Below are 19,380 nucleotides of genomic sequence, written 5' to 3' on the forward strand. Positions count from 1 at the left end.
TTTTGTCACAAATTAAGTTCAGTGAACATAAGTATAGCAATATTGCTGAAACTAATACTTTAGTCTTATCTCTGACTTGAAACTATGTGCAACAAAAACATACAATCCACCAAATATCTCAATACTTTTTATTTATTGTGAAGTTTAAAAACAAGCAGTAAAAAAAACAAAAAAAAAACAGCATACAACACGACTTCTTGGAACATGAGGAAAAATAAAATTAAAGGCATCCCATCTGATGATGCAGCAATCTGATCTGAAGTCAGCAAGGGGAAGGGGGGCCTTGGGGACACAAATTGTGCCAAAATAACCAACAAAACAAGCAGGCACACACTGTAGCAAGCAGCCATAGAAACAGGCGCTTGTACACACAGTCAGACGCGCAGGCACACACAAACCCAGGCCCACCCTTTAGTTACCAAAAAATATGAACTAAGTAAAATTATAAGTGGGTGGAGGGGGAGGGGAGGGGAAAAAATGCTGCTACGTCATCAACACAGGGAATGTTTTAACTGAACTAGACGTTAATTAAAAATGAAAATAAAAGCCTAAAAAGCAAAAAAATATCCTTTTGCTTGCAAAAAAACAACTTGTTTTTACAAACCGATGCTGAATATTAGTAGTAGTTATACTCCAAAGTACTGCTAGACGACAGTTTATTCCTCAGGAAAACAAACAAAATGACAGAAGTGCGAGTCCATGTATTTTACAATTGGGTATTAGCTAGGCCGATGAGCCAGAGCTCTTTACTATCTTCCCCTTCACCTCCTCAGACACTGTAGGGGTTGGGATGCAGGGTGAGGACAGGCAGACACTGGGGGTTGGGGTGAGGACAGGCAGACACTGTAGGTGTTGGGGTGAGGACAGGGGAACAAAAAGGAAAAACAACCCTACCAAGTTGTTCAATCATTTCATCAGCAAAAATCGTAGAATTTGTTATTTTTCAGTTTTTGTAAAAAAGAAAGAAAAGGAAAAACAAGGGGAATTAAGGGAAGAAAGGGTACTGGGATAAGAGGGAGGGGTACTGGGATAAGAGGGAGGGGTACTGGGATAAGAGGGAGGGGTACTGGGATAAGAGGGAGGGGTACTGGGATAAGAGGGAGGGGTACTGGGATAAGAGGGAGGGGTACTGGGATAAGAGGGAGGGGTACTGGGATAAGAGGGAGGGGTACTGGGAGTGTATTTGAGGGAGGGAATTAAGGTTTTGCTTCCGTCAAAACCAGACATTTTTTGAATTACGACTTAAACCCAGAAGAAAACATTTAAAAAGTCCAGAGAGCTGGATGGGATGTGTCTGCTGCTGCAGTGAAGAAACAGTCCTCCCGGTCCATGCGTCTGACAGGCTGGAGACTGGCTGGATTTGGTTCACTGGGCCTGGGATAGAGAGAATGAGAGTGTAGAGAAGTTAAAGTATCTGGGAACACTGGACAGTTTTCTATGAAATGTGTGACCTGTTGTCCTAGCTGAGTGTGTGTGGGTGTTACCTGTTGTCCTTGCTGAGGGGTGGCAGCCTGTCCCGGAGCCCCTCCAGGGCCGTAGAAGGCCGCCTGCTGCCTGTAGTACTCAGCCCAGGCTGCACTGTAGTCCTGCTGTCCGCCGGCTCCTCCCCCGGCTACAGCTGCAGCCGGCGCCGCTGCTGCACCTCCACCGGGCTGGGCTGAGGAGAGAGAGGGAGGGAAAGTGGAGCAGACTTTAAGATCAACAACTTGGACAAGAAAATAGTATTTGTTGATCACAATTCTGTTGTATAGAAATAAATCTGACGACATCTTCTGGATGAAAAGTGTCCATTAAAAGGTGGCATGTATAAGGACTACACAGTGTGAAGGCCTTTCAGTCCTTTCTAGTAACACAGGATCTCCTGTGTGTTACAAGATGGACACCATTTTGCAAGCGCCGACCCAAATGTGATTTTCTAGTAGTTCCTTTTTACTAAATGTATCCGCTATTATTTCATATTTCTCGTGTGTTTTGTTTCTAGTGATACATTGTTACTGATTGCACTACAGGACGTCATTGTAAAGTCAATATAACCATGGCGATGATCATAACCATGGCGATGATCTTACCCATGCCCATCTTCTTGTAATACTCCTCCCAGGCCTTGGTGTAGTCTGGCTGGCCTCCAGGGGTCTGGGCTGCCTGGGAGGGGTCTGCCTGGACTGGGGCGGCTGCTGGGGCGTTGGGGGCCTGGCCCGGCATGGCGCCCCCTGGCTGCTGCTGGTAGTATTGCGCATAGTAGGCTGCCCACGCAGCATTGGGGTCTGCCGCTGCCTTATCTGGGAGGGGAAAGATTAGAGAAAGAGGGTTGAAAGGGAGGAAGAGGGTAAGGTAAATGGGAGGAGAGGAAACGAGAAGTTAAGAGTAGAGTGTTGAGGACAGGCCAGGGAAAAATTGATTGACCAGAGAGGAGGGAAAGTGCCTGATGGAGAGTATCAGACCAGTCAATATAAAGCAGTGTCTACTCACTGGGGTCGTGTGGCCCTCCAGGGGCCTGCCACTGCTGGAAGGTGTTGCCCCAGCCCTGAGGGGCCCCATAACCATGACCACCTGGGGGGCCGCCACTGGAGAGAGAGTGGAGAACGATTAGACACTTAATGTCTTTAAGTCAAACACACCAAAACGCATGATACCCATTGGCTTTAACTTAATAGGGGGCAGTATTTTCGATTTCAGATGAAAAGCATGCCCAGAGTAAACTGCCTAATACTCAGGCCCAGAGTCAAATATTTGCATATTATTAGTAGATTTGGATAGAAAACACTTAAGTTTCTAAAACTGTTTGAATGACGTCTGTGAGTATAACGCAACTCATATCGCAGGCAAAAACCTGAGAAAAATCCAACCAGGAAGTGGGAAATTTGATGCTTGTAGTCTTTTCAAGTCATTGCCTATCTAACAGTGACTCAGGGTTCACTTTGCACGTCCTAAGGCTTCCGATGTCAGTCTTTAGAACCTTGTTTCAGGCTTTTACAGTGAACAGAAGGCCGGGAAGTTGGTGACTCAGAAAATGACATGAGTTCATTGGCGCGCATTCACGTGATGAGGTAGCTGTGTTCCATAACGTTTAAGACATTGGAATCGTCCAGTTGTAATAGTATTGAAGTTTTATGTTAAAAAGACCCTAAAGATTGATGCTACACAAAATTTGACGTTTCTATCAACGTAAATAGAACTGACTTTGTCGTGAAATTTGCGCCGCGCTTCCTACATTTGGAGTAGCTTACTGAACGCGCAAACAACAAGGAGGTATTTGGACATAAATTATGGACTTTAGCGAACAAAACAACATTTATTGTGGACCTGGGATTCCTGGAAGTGCCTTCTGATGATCAAAGTGAATATTTATAATGCTATTTATGATTTTAGATGACTCAAATGGCAGGTATCTGTATTGCCTGTTGTATTTTTCTGAGCGCCGTACTCAGATTATTGCAAGGTGTGCTTTCCCCGTGAAGCTTTTTTTAAATCTGTCACAGCGGTTGCATTAAGGAGATGTTTATCTATAATTCTTTGAATAACAGTTTAATATTTTATCAACGTTTATGATGAGTATTTTGTAAATTGATGTGCACATTCACTGGAGGTTTTGGTGGGAATACATTTTCTGAACATCACGCGCCAATGTAAAATGCTGTTTTTGGATATAAATACGAACTTTATCGAGCAAAACACACATGTATTGTATAACATGAAGTCCTATGAGTGCCATCTGATGAAGATCAAAGGTTAGTGAATATTTTAGCTGTACTTTTGGTTTTTGTGATGCATGTCCTTGCTTGGAAAATGGCTGTGTGGTTTTTCTTGTGAAGTTCATGTCCTAACATAATCTAATTTTATGCTTTCGCCGTAAAGCCTTTTTGAAATGGGACAATGTCGTTAGATTAACGAGAAGTTTCTTTAAAATGGTGTAAAATAGTTGATTGTTTGAGAAAATGTAATTATGAGATTTTTGCTGTTTTGTATTTCGCGCCATGCTATTTCATTGGCTGTTGAATAGTGTGTCCCGCAAGTGGGACGGTCACGTCCCACCTAGCCCATAGAAGTTAACCAACATGTGGCCTTATTTCATTCAGAGGAAGAAATGTGAATAACATACAATGTACATATGACAGAAATGGTGAGCCAGAAAAAAAAAAAATAATCACTCAACAGCACAAGGGGATCAGAGCTGCTCACCACACTAACAGTAGACCCCTTCTTTCTTTTATGTCATGGATGTATAACAAGCTGTAGCGATGCAAACTAGCACTAGCCTGGGACAGGGAAACTGGCCCTTTATGTCTGGTAGGTGCTGTATTTACTGTGTGTGTGTGTGTGTGTGGGGGAGGGGGGGGCAGGCTGCAATATCAAGGTTGGGGTTGTAGGGGCGCATGGTTGTTGAACTTACTGCGGGGGTCCTCCGGGGCCACCAGGCCCTGGGTTGTAAGGGTTGGGGTTGTAGGGGCCCATTGGACCAGCAGGACCAGGTCCACCAGGACCACCCCCTAGAGGACACAGAGGAGCCTAGAGGGGCAGAGGAGAAACTATTCATTCCATTTACAGTTTGTGTGGGACTATTAAATGATACACTGGGTGTGTTTAAATGTGTGTTCAGGACATGTCCGTCCTCCCGTACCTCGATCTTGTCCTCTATGAGCTGCTTGGCATGATCTATCTGTTGAGGGGACCCCCTGATGATGAACAGTTTGAAGTTGGGGTCACCGTTGGGCGGCGGCTGACGCGAGATCTCCACGAAAGCCCCCGTCTGCTGGTTGATGGCCTTGACGTTCTCGCCACCCCGACCAATCACAAGGCCGCATTTGTGGGCGGGGATAGAGAAGGTGACCTCACCTCCCGGAGGACCGCCCCAGTTGCCCTGGCCTCGCCCCCTGCCATGGCCACCCTGAGGCATCCCCCCCGTGCCAGGAGGACCTGGAGGACCCTGGAGAAGAGAGAGGGAGACGCAGGTGAAGGCTTCCGCACGACTGCGCTGGCATACTACCTTTTAAAGACCGTCGCTTGAAAACCGCTAAAAAGTGCCAGTAGTACTATTTGGAGACTCCGTAGCCTGTATACAGTTCATCAAAATAAAATGATATAAATCTAAGATGACTCAAAAAAAATACAGCATTAAATTTACATTTTTGCAGAGGAGATCTGAGTTGCATCTAACTAAGATGTTTGGTGTGGTATTTTGCAAAGAATTTTTTTTTGCACAAACACTTCATTGAAGAATCTCTACTGTTGGCCAATGAAGGGACATCGATGTCAAATGCTGAACTTCAGCTTGCTCTGAGAAATTTTGGTGCGCAAACGGCCAAAAGAATAAATACAATTCTGAACACCAAAACCTTATCAAAATGTCAGAATACTGCACAAACTGTTCTGAACGGTTTCAGATGGGAAGCATGCCGACGCCTTAAGTTAGATTTTTAAACAGTGTCATTTTTATCCATCTGCCCAGGGACTAAAGCTGGGAAAATAAATAAATAAACTTGCCAGCTGGCCAAATCTGGCACATTGACAGAAAATGTTGATGTCCCGTCAAAGAAATGTATTAATAAATACAAAAATTCAAGGAAAAACTAAAGGGGGAATAGCGGAGACTTAATGTGAAGTGGCTTGCACGAGTATTCACCCCCCTTGGCATTTTTCCTATTTTGTTGCCTTACAACCTGGAATTAAAATGAATTTTCGGGGGGGTTTGTATCATTTGATTTACACCACATGCCTACCACTTTGAAGATGCAACATTTTTTTTGTGTGAAAAAAAGTTGGATGGGTTCCACTGGTGTACCGCAATATTTAAGTCATACCACAGATTCTCAATTGGATTGAGGTCTGGGCTTTGACATTCCAAGCCATTTAAATGTTTGCCCTTAAACCACGCAAGTGTTGCTTTAGCAGTATGCTTAGGGTCATTGTCCTGCTGGAAGGTGAACCTCCACCCAATCTCAAATCTCTGGAAGACAAACAGGTTTCCCTCAAGAATTTCCCTGTCTTTAGCACCATCTATCATTCCTTCAATTCTGACCAGTTTCCCAGTCCCTGCCGACGAAAAACATCCCCACAGCACGATGCTACCACCACGCTTCACTGTGATAGGTTTGCGCCAGACAGCGTTTTCTTTGACGGCCAAAAAGCTCAATTTTAGTCTCATCTAACCAGAGTACCGTCTTCCATATATTTGGGGAGTCTCTCACATACCTTTATTTTTTTCTTTAAGCAATGGCTTTTTTTCTAGCCACTTCCGTAAAGCCCAGCTCTGTGGAGTGTACGGCTTAAAGTGGTCCTATGGACAGATACTCTAATCTCCGCTGTGGAGCTTTGCAGCTCCTTCAGGGTTATCTTTGGTCTCTTTGTTGCCTCTGATTAATGCCCTTCTTGCCTGGTCTGAATTTTGGGTGGCGGCCCTCTCTTGGGAGGTTTGTTGTGGTGCCACTTAAAAAAATATCTAGAATTTTTTATTTGAATATCCGAAACATAAAATATACTTGCAGGGAAGCCGCTCAACAACTACATCATACCAGTCATCCAACTGACTCCCATTCAGAGTGACACACAGAAGCATCCAGGGACAATGCCCTGCTCAAGGGCATGTTGATAGATCTCCCACAAGGCCAAAAACGTGACCCCGAACCCTCCAAGATCCCCCACAGTTCCCCAATAGCTGTCCCTCAAGCATTCGAGACCCCTCCCAGTCCCACCCCAAGAAGACAGTTAACTCCATTTCCCATCCCCAAGAAACCCCAATGCACCAACAACTAAAACCCTAACAGCAATTCCAACTCTATATGTTTGTGTGCATGTCTGGCACTATTACATGTATGTGTGTGTTCTTGTATGTGTTTATTTGAATGAGTGTGTGTATATGCATGTGTACAAACACCTGCATGGCATCAGCCTCAGGCAAACCGGCATTAGTTGTAAAAACACTGCCACTTAGTGTCATTCAAATGTACTTTTTAATATGTTTTATTTTGACCTTTTTTTGTACTTTTATCTTTGACCATGATTCTCTCTCCCACACAGCAACTCCACTCCCACTTGTCTCCAATTCCACATCCCAACCCTCAGCCCATCCAATCCATCTCTGCTGGCCACCACCCACTTCGGGTTTCAACACATCTCTTTTCAACTATGCTGTGATGTTTAACGTACAATTTCAGTGTAATTGAATAGAATCCACAGATTGCGAGTTGAAGATAAATACTTTAACTAAGAGTATTAGTAATTGACTGACCCAGTTTCTCCAGATCTAACAGTACTATTTCTAGGGTCAACTTAAGATCAATGCTATGCATTTTCAGCCATACTTAAAATGGTCTATTTATTCTGTATCGTCACAACAGAATCTGCAGAGCTTTGATGATTTATGGCCCAAATATTCAACATTTTGTTGGTGGCAAGAATTCTATACAATAATTTCAGCTGAAAAGCACAAAGTCTTGAATCTTGAGCAGTTTTATATATCAACTTATACCATGGAATCGGTACATCAAAAATCTCTTCACAACTATTTCGCAATCTGCATGGCACAGTTGTCAACATCCTAGTCCTCAAATGAAACTGATATACTTTCCCATTTATGCTCTTTTTATTCCTCTGCTAGTTTTGATTCTTTATATTGGGCAGACAGACCAGTTCCATACCTCCTCCTGCTGCCACCTCCATTTTTGGGGCAATGCTGCAATCAATTGGTTGTACTCTTGGATTGAGCAGACCTTCCCGTACAAATCTGATAACTCCATGAAGGACATAACTCCACCATACCAATTTATAATATCATTTAACAACAAATTAACCCTTTCAAACATCTTTTCCATAAATACAGCTGTTTTATCAACAATACTCTTTCCATGTTTTAATTGGTGCTCTGTGGGATGTTCAAAAGTTTGATTTTGTTATGTTTATAACCCAACCCTGATCTGCCACAACTTTGTCCCTGACCTGTTTGGAGAGCTCCTTGGTCTTCATGGTGCCGCTTGCTTACTGGTGTTGCAGACTCTGGGGCCTTTCAGAACAGGTGTATACACACACACTGAGATAATGTGACACTTAAAGTCTACCTGTGTGCAATATTTTAACTAATTCTGTGACCTCTGAAGGTAATTAGTTGCACCAGATCTTATTTAGGGGCTTCAAAGCAAAGGGGGTGAATACATATACACGCACCACTTTCCTTTGTTTTTTTAAATTATTATTATTATTCTTTGAAACAATTTGGACTATTTTGTGTATGTCCATCACATGAAATCCAAATAAAAATCCATTTAAATTCCAGGTTGCAATGCAACAAAATAGGAAAAATGCCAAGGGTGGGTGAACACTTTGCAAGGCTCTGTAGACATTTCAGTTATGGCCTTCAATACATCTCTCCTTCTCAAGACCAGGAAACCTCACCTGTCCATACCCCTGCACCATCTTATATTCAACTTGGTGCATCCCCCTGCCATCTAGTACCACTTCCCTTCACACCCCACATGTACCCCCTGCAGCCTCCCATGTGTAACCCTGTAGTGGGTAGTGGACATACCCCCTGTCCTCCGTCCTCCCTGACTCTGATGCTCTGCAGCAGCTCGTTGATGATGGAGGCAGCGTGCTCACAGCGGTCTGGAGGGCCCATGATGTGGGCTATCTTATCAGGACCTGCACCGTCATCTAGAGAGAGGGGAGGAGGGGGAAGGGAGAGCAGGGGTAGGGGAGGAAGAGTAGGGAAGGAGGCAGCGAGAGGAGAGAGAGCGATCGAAAGACAACGAGAGAAAGATAGGGGGTGGGGGAAAGCACAGATCGAGCGAAAGACAGATCGAGCGAAAGAGATGAGAAAGAGTCATCATAATGATCATTGTTTCAACCAAAAGAAGGTTCCAGTCAAAATGTTTCTTATACGGTCCTGTACCTTCATCTGACAGAGGGGGAAGGGAGTGAGGGGAGAGAGGGGGAAGGGAGTGAGGGGGAAGGGAGTGACGGGAGAGAGGGGGAAGGGAGTGAGGGGGAAGGGAGTGAGGGAGAAAAATAAGAAGAGAGTTACCATACTGTTCACAACACTCAGCTGAAGCAGGTTCAACACAGGAAGTTGCTACCTGGACTTGTCCCATAACAGATTGGCACCTCTAAGATGATGGTTACTAACATTTCCTTTCTGACCCGATAGAAACACTTAAATCTGCTGTGTGTGTGTGTGTGTGTGTGTGGTGTTTGAGTTTCATATACAGTCCTGTACCTTCATCTGACAGAGGGAGAGAGAGAGGGGGGGAGGGGACAAAGAAAAGAGGGAGAGTTACCATACTGATCATAACACTCAACTGAAGCAGGGTCAAAACCGGAAGGCGCTACCTGGACTTGTCCAATAAGAACAGACTGTAGGTTCCAGTTGCAAACCGTTTTGTTACGGTGGGGCCCTACTGAACACGCCCCAGGTTCGCTCCACAGTCAAGTGATTTATATAAATGTTATGGTACTAACACATAGCAGGAGGTCCGAGTTCAGTTTGATTCTCCTGGACCCACGATCATGTGTAAAAACATAGCATGATAAAATACTAATGTTTCCTATGATAGAAATATTTTAAATCTGTTGTAGGTGTGGGACTTATACATCATGTACCTTCATCTGACAGAGAGGGGAGGAGGGAGGGAGGGAGAGAGAACAAAAAGAGGGAGAGAGTTACCATAGTGATTATAACAACTGAAGCAGGGTTTAAAGGGGGAGATACAGGGTCTAGCTGAACAAGACCAGATGGTAGTTGACCCTAGCAGAAAGGGTGTGACCCTCACCTGGTTTGAACTGTATCCTAACTCCAGCGTCTGCCTGGATCTTCTTGATCATCTCTCCACTTCGACCAATCACAACTCCCACAGAGTGGCGGGGCACGGGCACCTGGCCAATGAAAAGACACCATAATGAGGAAGAGGCATCTGGCCAAACTGAAACACACGATACTGATGAGGCAAAGACCTTCAGAGTTCTAGCAGAGAGTTGTTACTAAACGGGGCTGCAACGCCACAGTCATTCCACCGGCTGGAACTCTACAACCTTTAATCATACACTTTGTTCTACTCCTTCTGTCAATTTCAATCAAGTCAATGATGCCACTGGCAGACGTTCTATTTCATGTTCTAGTCAGTCAATCTAATTCTATGGGTTTAACCCCTCAGGGCTGCATTTCCATCAGCGAAGTTGCTCCCTTCCCTGTGCCATTGTGGAAGGGAAGGGAACAGGTGGAGGTTAACAGAGTGAAGCACCTGGGTGAGTTTGACCTCCACAGCTCGATCAAATCCAGTCAGAGTTCCAACTACAATCAAGTTGAATCCATCTCGTAAACAAAGATCCTACTCACATCCATGCCTCCTCCTCCACCACCTCCTCCCCCCATTTGGTTGCCAAAATTGTTTCTGTCTCCAAAGCCAGCGTGATCCCTCTCTCTCAGAATCTCATTCACCAGCTCCTTCGCTTGCTGCAGAGAGAGAAAGAAAGAGACAGATATTGATCAAGTCAGCCAGTACTACCTGACAATAGAGACATAACCAGCCCCATATCCAGGTACGCAGTACGGGCGTGTGGGGTACGCAGTACGGGCAGCAGGGGCGTGTGGTGTACGCCGTACGGGCAGCAGGGGCGTGTGGGGTACGCCGTACGGGCAGCAGGGGCGTGTGGGGTACGCCGTACGGGCAGCAGGGGCGTGTGGGGTACGCCGTACGGGCAGCAGGGGCGTGTGGGGGTCACGCAGTGCACGGGCAGCAGGGGCGTGTGGGGTACGCCGTACGGGCAGCAGGGGCGTGTGGGAGTCGCAGTACGGGCAGCAGGGGCGTGTGGGGTGCGCAGTACGGGCAGCAGGGGCGTGTGGGGTGCGCGAGCACGGGCAGCAGGGGCGTGTGGGGTACGCCGTACGGGCAGCAGGGGCGTGTGGGGTACGCAGTACGGGCAGCAGGGGCGTGTGGGGTACGCAGTACGGGCAGCAGGGGCGTGTGGGGTACGCAGTACGGGCAGCAGGGGCGTGTGGGGTACGCAGTACGGGCAGCAGGGGCGTGTGGGGTGCGCAGTACGGGCAGCAGGGGCGTGTGGGGTGCGCAGCACGGGCAGCAGGGGCGTGTGGGGTGCACGAGCAGCGGGCGTGTGGTGTACGCAGTACGGGCAGCAGGGGCGTGTGGTGTACGCAGCAGGGGCGTGTGGTGTACGCAGTACGGGCAGCAGGGGCGTGTGGTGTACGCAGTACGGGCAGCAGGGGCGTGTGGTGTACGCAGTACGGGCAGCAGTGCGTTTACCTGTACTTTGTAGGGGTCTCCGATGATGCGCAGGGGTTTGTCCATGTTGGGTGGCTGGGAGCCATCTTGGATGAGAATCATCTTTACTCCAGCACGCTCCTACAGGGAACAGAGAGATATAGATATCTATCCATCTATCAGACAAGACTCCCCAGGTATAGTGTTGTTTCCTAGTACTTCCCTCCCATTATATTAGTAGCTGTGTTCTGAATCTTTCTACTGTACAGATATTTGATGTACCAGTACACCCCCTGGACAGAACACTGTTTCTGTAGGGTGAGGCAGCTTGATGTACCAGTACACCCCCTGGACAGGACACTGTTTCTGTAGGGTGAGGCAGCTTGATGTACCAGTTTACCCCCTGGACAGAACACTGTTTCTGTAGGGTGAGGCAGCTTGATGTACCAGTACACCCCCTGGACAGAACACTGTTTCTGTAGGGTGAGGCAGCTTGATGTACCAGTACAACCCCTGGACAGGACACTGTTTCTGTAGGGTGAGGCAGCTTGATGTACCAGTTTACCCCCTGGACAGGATGCAGTTTCTATAAGGTGAGGCAGTGTGATGTACCAGTTTACCCCCTGGACAGGATGCAGTTTCTATAAGGTGAGACAGTGTGATGTACCAGTTTACCCCCTGGACAGGATGCAGTTTCTATAAGGTGAGACAGTGTGATGTACCAGTTTACCCCCTGGACAGGATGCAGTTTCTATAAGGTGAGACAGTGTGATGTACCAGTACACCCCCTGGACAGGATGCAGTTTCTATAAGGTGAGACAGTGTGATGTACCAGTTTACCCCCTGGACAGGATGCAGTTTCTATAAGGTGAGGCAGTGTGATGTACCAGTACACCCCCTGGACAGGATGCAGTTTCTATAAGGTGAGACAGTGTGATGTACCAGTACACCCCCTGGACAGGATGCAGTTTCTATAAGGTGAGGCAGCGTGATGTACCAGTACACCCCCTGGACAGGATGCAGTTTCTATAAGGTGAGGCAGCGTGATGTACCAGTTTACCCCCTGGACAGGAGGCTTCAGCAATACAACTCCCCAATGTGTACCTATAGTTGTTTGATGTTCTCTCCTCCCATGTGTGTGGCCTAACCTGTAGTTTGATATTCTCTCCTCCCTTGTGTGTGGTCTAACCTGTAGTTTGATGGTCTCTCCTCCTGTGTGTGTGTGTCTAACCTGTAGTTTGATGTTCTCTCCTCCTGTGTGTGTGTGTGGCCTAACCTGTAGTTTGATGGTCTCTCCTCCTGTGTGTGTGTGTGTGGCCTAACCTGTAGTTGTTTGATGGTCTCTCCTCCCTTGCCGATGATTAGGCCGGCCTTGCCAGCTGGGATCATCATCTCCTGCATGGAGCCACTCTGCCCATTGGTCGACTCGTGGAAAGAGGAGGAAGGTGCACCCCGTCCCCGAGATACAATCTCATCCAGAAACATCTTGGCTTTCCTGAAGAGGGAGGAAAAGACCCAGAGACAGGGAGGGAGGTAGTTAGAAAGAGTTGTGTAATGATCAGATATACTTCTTAACAGTGCCCCTATGCCAGTGCCCAGAACTTTTCCAATTGAGATCAAACGACCAGGAAAATCTAACGAACCCTAATCGTGCCACACAGCTACAAGGGATACTTCCAAATGGCATCCTACTCCTTATGTAGGGCACTACTTTAGAGCAGAGCCCTATTCCCTATGTAGTGCACCACATTAGACCAGGGCCCTATGGGGACACAGACTTAGTGTAATGTCTTACGCGATGGCGTCAGGGTTTCCTGTGAGGGAGACGCTCCTCTCTGGCATGCCACCACTGTCTGAAACACAAACACAAACAAGTAAATATCAACAAGTAAACAACAAACATCGGTCTCACTGGCAGACTACAAATGCATCCCAATTGGCACCCTATTAGTTACAAAGTGCACTAACAGAGCCCTATGGGCCCTGGTCAAAAGTAGTGCCCTAACAGAGCCCTATGGGCCCCGGTCAAAAGTAGTGCACTAACAGTAGTGCACTATAAAGGCATATGCTCCAGTCAAATATAATGCTCCATTTTTGACCAGGGTGCTAGCCTAGAGTAGTGCCCTAAAAGGTCATTGTTTTTGTCCAAAGTAGTGCACTATATTTGCTGAAGGCCCTGGTCGAAAGCAGTGCCGTATAGTTTCATGTTTTAATGTCACGTGCTCAAGGACAGCAAAATGCCTTTGTTGTGAGTGCTAAACCTAACAATGCAGTGCAATTATATCAGTCTAATAATGGCTATTGCTCCGGTCAAAGGTAGTGCACTATGTAGGGAATAGGGTGCCATCTGGGCTGCGTGCTGAGATAGTAGAGGTAGTATATAAAGAGAGGTGAGCACCTAGTTGCTCACCTGGAGCGATCTGGACCTTGCAGCCCGAGTCCTGCTGGATCTTGTTGATCTGCTCGCCCCCTCGACCAATGACTGCGGAGAAACAAGCCGTGAGGTCATTTTATCGTAGTGCGTGTGTGTGAACAGGTTCTCTGCGTGAGCCCAAGCGATACTGTGTGTGTACTCACTGAGTCCGACCATGCCGTCTGGCACTCTGTACTCCTCTGTCATAGTGGAGGGTCTGACACTGAAGAGAAAAGAGGGAGAAAGGAGAGAAAGGAGGAATGAATGCTTATCCTTCATAACAAGCTCAAAACACCTGGGAATCAAACACTACAAAATATACAAGACAGCCAAAAAGGGGAAAAAATGGCCTTCTATTAATACCTTTGCTGAGACAGGGCAGCGAGCTGAGCTCCGATAGCTACGGGGAAGAGTAATGGATTACCAACCAATACAAAGCAACTGATGAATGTGTGAGGATAGGCAGAGACAAGAGACTGTCTGTTAGGTATACGTACACAAAGCAGTGGCTGAGTCTCTGTCCCCCTGGGAAGACATCTTCTTGGCATCTGGTTGGTCTGATAAAACAGGAAAAACATGAACCTCAATACCACCCTGAAGTAAGGCTCCAGAAACATGATCCTCCGTGTGTACATAGTGTGTGTGCTCCTCCGTGTGTATTACTCCATGTGTGTGTTGGTCCCTGTGTTGCCCTCCTACCTCCATCCTCCAGAGAACGTTTCAGTGTTTGGAACGGGAAGCCCTCTCCTCCTCCTCCATTGTTACTTGGAGGTCCGGCATCTCCTCCGATCTTAGCTGCAATCTAGGGAACACACACAGCATGAGGTATATGGCCAAGACTTGGGTAAAACAGGTATCCCATTCAAAAGCATTGTGTGAGCTCCTAGGGAGAATGAAGTTGGCCCGAGATACTGATACATGAACCGTTTTGTATAATCTTCGCCGGGTTTGAATCTGGAGCTGGTAACCTGATCCCAGATCTGTAGTTGCCCAAGTATATCACCTCTACACAAACCATGTACCCTCCCGCATCCCTTTATTACACAATAGCTGGGTTGCATCCCAAACAGCACTCTATATTCCCTATAATGGACTACTTTGACCAGAGTCCTGTGGTGCCATTTCAGAAGCAGCCCTAGACTCGGTAGTTATTTTCTACACCCGGGGTTAGTTCAGGTAGCTGCCAGACTGGGATAAGAGGATCTCATCTGGAGATACTGGCCTAATTCGTATCAGACATGTCGGCAGTAGCTAACCTTAACACTAGCTAGAGCGTGTTTGTGTCCCATTAGCTATGTAAGTTAGCTATTCTGAAACACTGGCCGACAAATTTGACTGTTTTGGAAAAGTTTGCATCGCAGGTTCCATGTGGAAACGTCTACCTCATTAGTTAAGGTAGTAGCTAGCTAGTTAAATAACCTTAAGTTAATGATAGGCTGCTGACGCTAGCTAGTTACCAAACTTAGGGCTAACGCTAGCAACGTTAAATGATTGATGACTAACTAGTTAACTACTCACTAAATGGTAGGTCTCCTGGAATATAAATTGAGGGCTTTTCGTGATCACCAACATTAGTTACCTTGCTATCCAGGCACCTAACGGTAACGTTGGTGTTTGCTAACTAGGTACGTTACGCTAGCAATCGGTGTTTTAGGCTTGTTGGCTAGCTAGAACAAGGAAAGCATCGCCACGCACGCCGAGAATACTATTAGCTAGCCTAACCAGCTAACGGTAGCACTCTAGCTAGCGTAAACCTTGTGGTGGTACCGAACTCAAACGTTAGCTAATATTAAAAACAAATCCACACATGCGTACACCAACATGAGGTTCAATTCTAGGTTTTTCGCATTTTGATTTCACCCACACACCAAGCCGGTCGGTCCCATCGATTCGAGTAACCCATCGACGGCCTCGTTGCAAGCTAGCTAGTTAGCCTAGCATCGTAGCTAGCGCACACAACAGACTGGCTTGGTTCAGTGCCCCAGTCTCGCTAGATCCTTGCTCCGACCCCTTACCTGTCTGGCTCGCTGCACGGCGTCCGCGAAAGCATCTTTTTTGCCTCCAGCGCCCGCTCCGGCCCCGGGTGAGCCGTAGTCCGACATGCTGCTTGCTCTCTTGGGGAAATACACAGACACACACGGGGGTTTGGACAGGTAGTTAGGCCGAGCAGAGTTGCGCAGAAGCGGGAAGATGAGAAAGGCGAAGTGTGGGGAGGGCGCAGAAGGTGGGCATCAAACCTTCTAGCAGTCTTCCCTCCTAAAGTAACCAATCGGTGATTGCGAAGGAGGCGGTGAAGAATACAGACACAAATCTTACTGGTTTACTGACTTGAAAGTAGATCCTATTGACCAGGGCAGGGTGATTCTTGATTGACAGTTCAACTTCGACCAATCATCTGTAGGCGATTTTTGAAGAGCCAATCGGAGTTTGAAGAATGGTCAAGTTGACCAATGTGCTTACAGAAACAACATTTCATTATTGATTGACGTTTGTAACCATCAATACCCATTTGGGGGCAACAATGAGCTCTTTCAGCTCGTAAAACACTCACCATCAAACTTGCATAATCTCAAAAGTCGAAACACAGATAAAAGCAACAAAGCGGAAATTTTAGTTCGTTTTTGGTACCTTTGCTATAAATATTAGCTTGGTCCCAGATCTGTTGTTATGATGCCTTCTCCATTGTCAAGCCAAACAGCATGACAATTCCATAAGGAGTTGGTAAGAGAGCTGAATTAGACTAGCACCCAGGCTAACAACATTTAGCCATGTCATTTAAATATTAATGACCTAGCTACTTATGTTAGCTAATAAACATACCACTGTCCAATTTGGTGTCCCAAATGGAACCCTATTCCCCATATAGTGAACACATTTTGACCAGAGGAACGGTCAAGTAGTGTACTATATAGTGTGAATGGTCTCTGGTCTAAAGTAGATAACTATATATTTTGTGGTCCCGAGTGGCGCAGCGGTCTTAGGCACTGAATCTCAGTGCTAGAGGTGTCACTACAGACCCTGGTTCAATCCCGGGCTGTGTCACAACCGGCTGTGATCGGGAGTCCCATAGGCCACAACTGGCCTGCATTGTCCGGGTTAGGGGAGGGTTTGGCCGGGGTAGGCCGTCACTGTAAAAACATAATTTGTTCTTAACTGACAATAAAAAATTTAATAAATATAGGGGGAATGGTCTCTGGTCTAAAGTAGTGCACTATATAGGTAATATCGGGCTATTTTGGACATAACAATAATATCACAATATATATTTTCATACATAATGACACCACACCAACAGAAACTGCAAACTACCAGTACTTTTCTTCTGATGAAAGCTCACCATAGCATTACTTTAGATCAAGGCTCTCTTGTACATGGTATATGTCCCCCATTCACAATACTCAGAACCCACCAACTAGTAGGCTGCACAAATGGCACCCTATTCCCCATATAGTGCACTACTTTTTAGTGCACCGAATAGGGAATAGGGTGCTATTTGGGCCGCATCCACAGGCGTCAACTCATAAATCACCTCACTAGTAATAATCATTGACATATTGAAGTCATTGGTCTCATATTGAAGTCATTGGTCTCATATTGAAGTCATTGGAATCATATTGAAGTCATTGGAATCATATTGAAGTCATTGGTCTCATATTGAAGTAATTGGAATCATATTGAAGTCATTGGAATCATATTGAAGTCATTGGAATCATACTGAAGTCATTGGTCTCATATTGAAGTCATTGGTCTCATATTGAAGTCATTGGAATCATATTGAAGTCATTTGTCATCTCCCGTCTGGATTATTGCAACTCGCTGTTGGCTGGGCTCCCTGCCTGTGCCATTAAACCCCTACAACTCATCCAGAACGCCGCAGCCCGTCTGGTGTTCAACCTTCCCAAGTTCTCTCACGTCACCCCGCTCCTCCGCTCTCTCCACTGGCTTCCAGTCGAAGCTCGCATCCGCTACAAGACCATGGTGCTTGCCTACGGAGCTGTGAGGGGAACGGCACCTCCGTACCTTCAGGCTCTGATCAGGCCCTACACCCAAACAAGGGCACTCCGTTCATCCACCTCTGGCCTGCTCGCCTCCCTACCTCTGAGGAAGCACAGTTCCCGCTCAGCCCAGTCAAAACTGTTCGCTGCTCTGGCACCCCAATGGTGGAACAAGCTCCCTCACGACGCCAGGACAGCGGAGTCAATCACCACCTTCCGGAGACACCTGAAACCCCACCTCTTTAAGGAATACCTGGGATAGGATAAAGTAATCCTTCTAACCCCCCCCCTAAAAGATTTAGATACACTATTGTAAAGTGGTTGTTCCACTGGATATTATAAGGTGAATCCACCAATTTGTAAGTCGCTCTGGATAAGAGCGTCTGCTAAATGACTTAAATGTAAATGTTAAATGTCATTGGTCTCATATTGAAGTCATTGGACTCATTGAAGTCCTTGTTATGATAAAACCTCTTACACATATACCCACTAAATAAATACACGGTAGTAATATGGAAGTTATACAGAAGGGGGAAAAATAACACAATCTTGGCAGTTTGGTTGATTTGGCATTCTGGAGTTTTATAATACTTTGTGTGAGACAAAAATCACACATACTCGCTGTACACACACACACTGACACACACGTAAAAGGGGGATCACCTTTGAGTCGTATCATCATCGTGATGACATCAGCGCGTGGCTGTGTTCTATTGGCTTTAGCACTTGAATAAACCATGCATCTCTAACTATTTACATACTTTGATAAAACTCTTGATAAAACTCTTTGTTGAAACTTACCACAGTAACTGGGATTCAGAAAAAACTAAAGTTTCAATGTAGGGTTGCAAAATCCAGTATTTTCCCCCCAAATTCCCAGGTTTTCTAAAACATGGTTGGAGGATTATGGATTTTGTGCTTATTTCTGTCTGATTCCAGAAAAATTCCAACCAGGATTTCTGGAAAATCAGGGAATTTGGGGAAAGTTACTGAAATTTTGCAACCCTAAATACAGTACAAGGTTTAATGTGTTTGTTTCTCATCCGGCTGTCTAAAATGTCCTCACAGCATTATAATTTAGAATAATCTCATAGGCAGAGGTTTATTTACATCCTGTGTCCACAAGCACATCCCAATCCTTTCAGATCATCGAAAGCAAGTCTTCAACACCTCGTCTTTTCCTCTTCCTCATCCTCTTCTTCCACCTACAATGAGTCATGGGAGGTAGATTGCTACTGGTCCCTTTTCACTGTGAAAAGTTCTCAAGTCACCCTGGTTCCAATAGGAAAAGTTCTAGAAGTCCTGGTGGTTCCAAGGTTCCAGTGGAGTATCACTTCCTACTTCAGGACCAACCAACCACACAACATGGAGATGGTGTCATCCTATCCCAGAGATTTCTCTATTCTCCACCTAAAGATTCACGGGGGAAAAAGTCATATTGTGATCCTTCTCTTGAGGTTTTGTCAGTAGTGAAATGGTAAAGGGTTTCGTTTTTGGTCAAAGTCTTGAAGCAGCGTTAGTTGTCAAACATGTCCTCACCCGTTGTTAATGCAGAGAGAGAAACGCTCAACCCAGTAGTAGAGAAGCTAGTCGGCTAGTTTTCAAACCCAGAAACACCTCCACATGCAGGGCAGGCCATGTAAAACCTCACACGTGTTGTCATAGAAACCATGTTGACACTTGCAACCACAAAGCTTCCACACGGTTAGACATCACTTGGGTGTAGTACTTGAGATGTCGCTCTCTGTAATTTTACTCATTCCTCCCT

The 19,380-nt window shown here is 46.1% G+C and overlaps 2 protein-coding genes across 7 annotated transcripts in view; both read right to left on the reverse strand.

Annotated features, from left to right (window-relative positions):
* Window positions 1–114: 114 nt before the first annotated feature.
* khsrp (KH-type splicing regulatory protein) lies at window positions 115–15,940 on the reverse strand. 6 transcript variants are annotated; one of them, XM_014183437.2, is made up of 20 exons: window positions 15,633–15,940; window positions 14,317–14,419; window positions 14,115–14,174; window positions 13,981–14,017; window positions 13,782–13,840; window positions 13,615–13,686; window positions 13,000–13,057; window positions 12,528–12,699; window positions 11,247–11,345; window positions 10,322–10,438; window positions 9,753–9,861; window positions 9,589–9,594; window positions 9,206–9,211; window positions 8,519–8,643; window positions 4,619–4,924; window positions 4,391–4,506; window positions 2,470–2,564; window positions 2,070–2,279; window positions 1,485–1,657; window positions 115–1,374 (listed from the first exon to the last, which is right to left on the reverse strand). In XM_014183437.2, exons 1-20 carry the CDS (start codon window positions 15,717–15,719, stop codon window positions 1,366–1,368), a joined length of 2,019 nt encoding a protein of 672 aa, XP_014038912.1. In that variant the 5' UTR covers window positions 15,720–15,940; the 3' UTR covers window positions 115–1,365. The 6 variants fall into 6 exon arrangements, with proteins under 6 accessions (XP_014038912.1, XP_014038891.1, XP_014038899.1 ...); XM_014183416.2 differs by having other exon boundaries at window positions 13,603–13,686; XM_014183424.2 differs by lacking the exon at window positions 9,206–9,211 and having other exon boundaries at window positions 13,603–13,686.
* Window positions 15,941–18,173: 2,233 nt separating this feature from the next.
* The window catches only part of LOC106592100 (calcium-binding mitochondrial carrier protein SCaMC-3), a 33,917-nt gene continuing 32,710 nt past the window's right edge, over window positions 18,174–19,380 (reverse strand). Inside the window, exon 11 of the mRNA XM_045709579.1 lies at window positions 18,174–19,022. Within this exon, the coding sequence (XP_045565535.1) occupies window positions 18,995–19,022 (28 nt within the window). The 3' untranslated portion in view covers window positions 18,174–18,994. The remainder of the gene's footprint in view (window positions 19,023–19,380) is intronic.

Source organism: Salmo salar, chromosome ssa02 (assembly GCF_905237065.1).
Source record: "Salmo salar chromosome ssa02, Ssal_v3.1, whole genome shotgun sequence".
NCBI classification, from domain to species: Eukaryota; Metazoa; Chordata; class Actinopteri; order Salmoniformes; family Salmonidae; genus Salmo; species Salmo salar.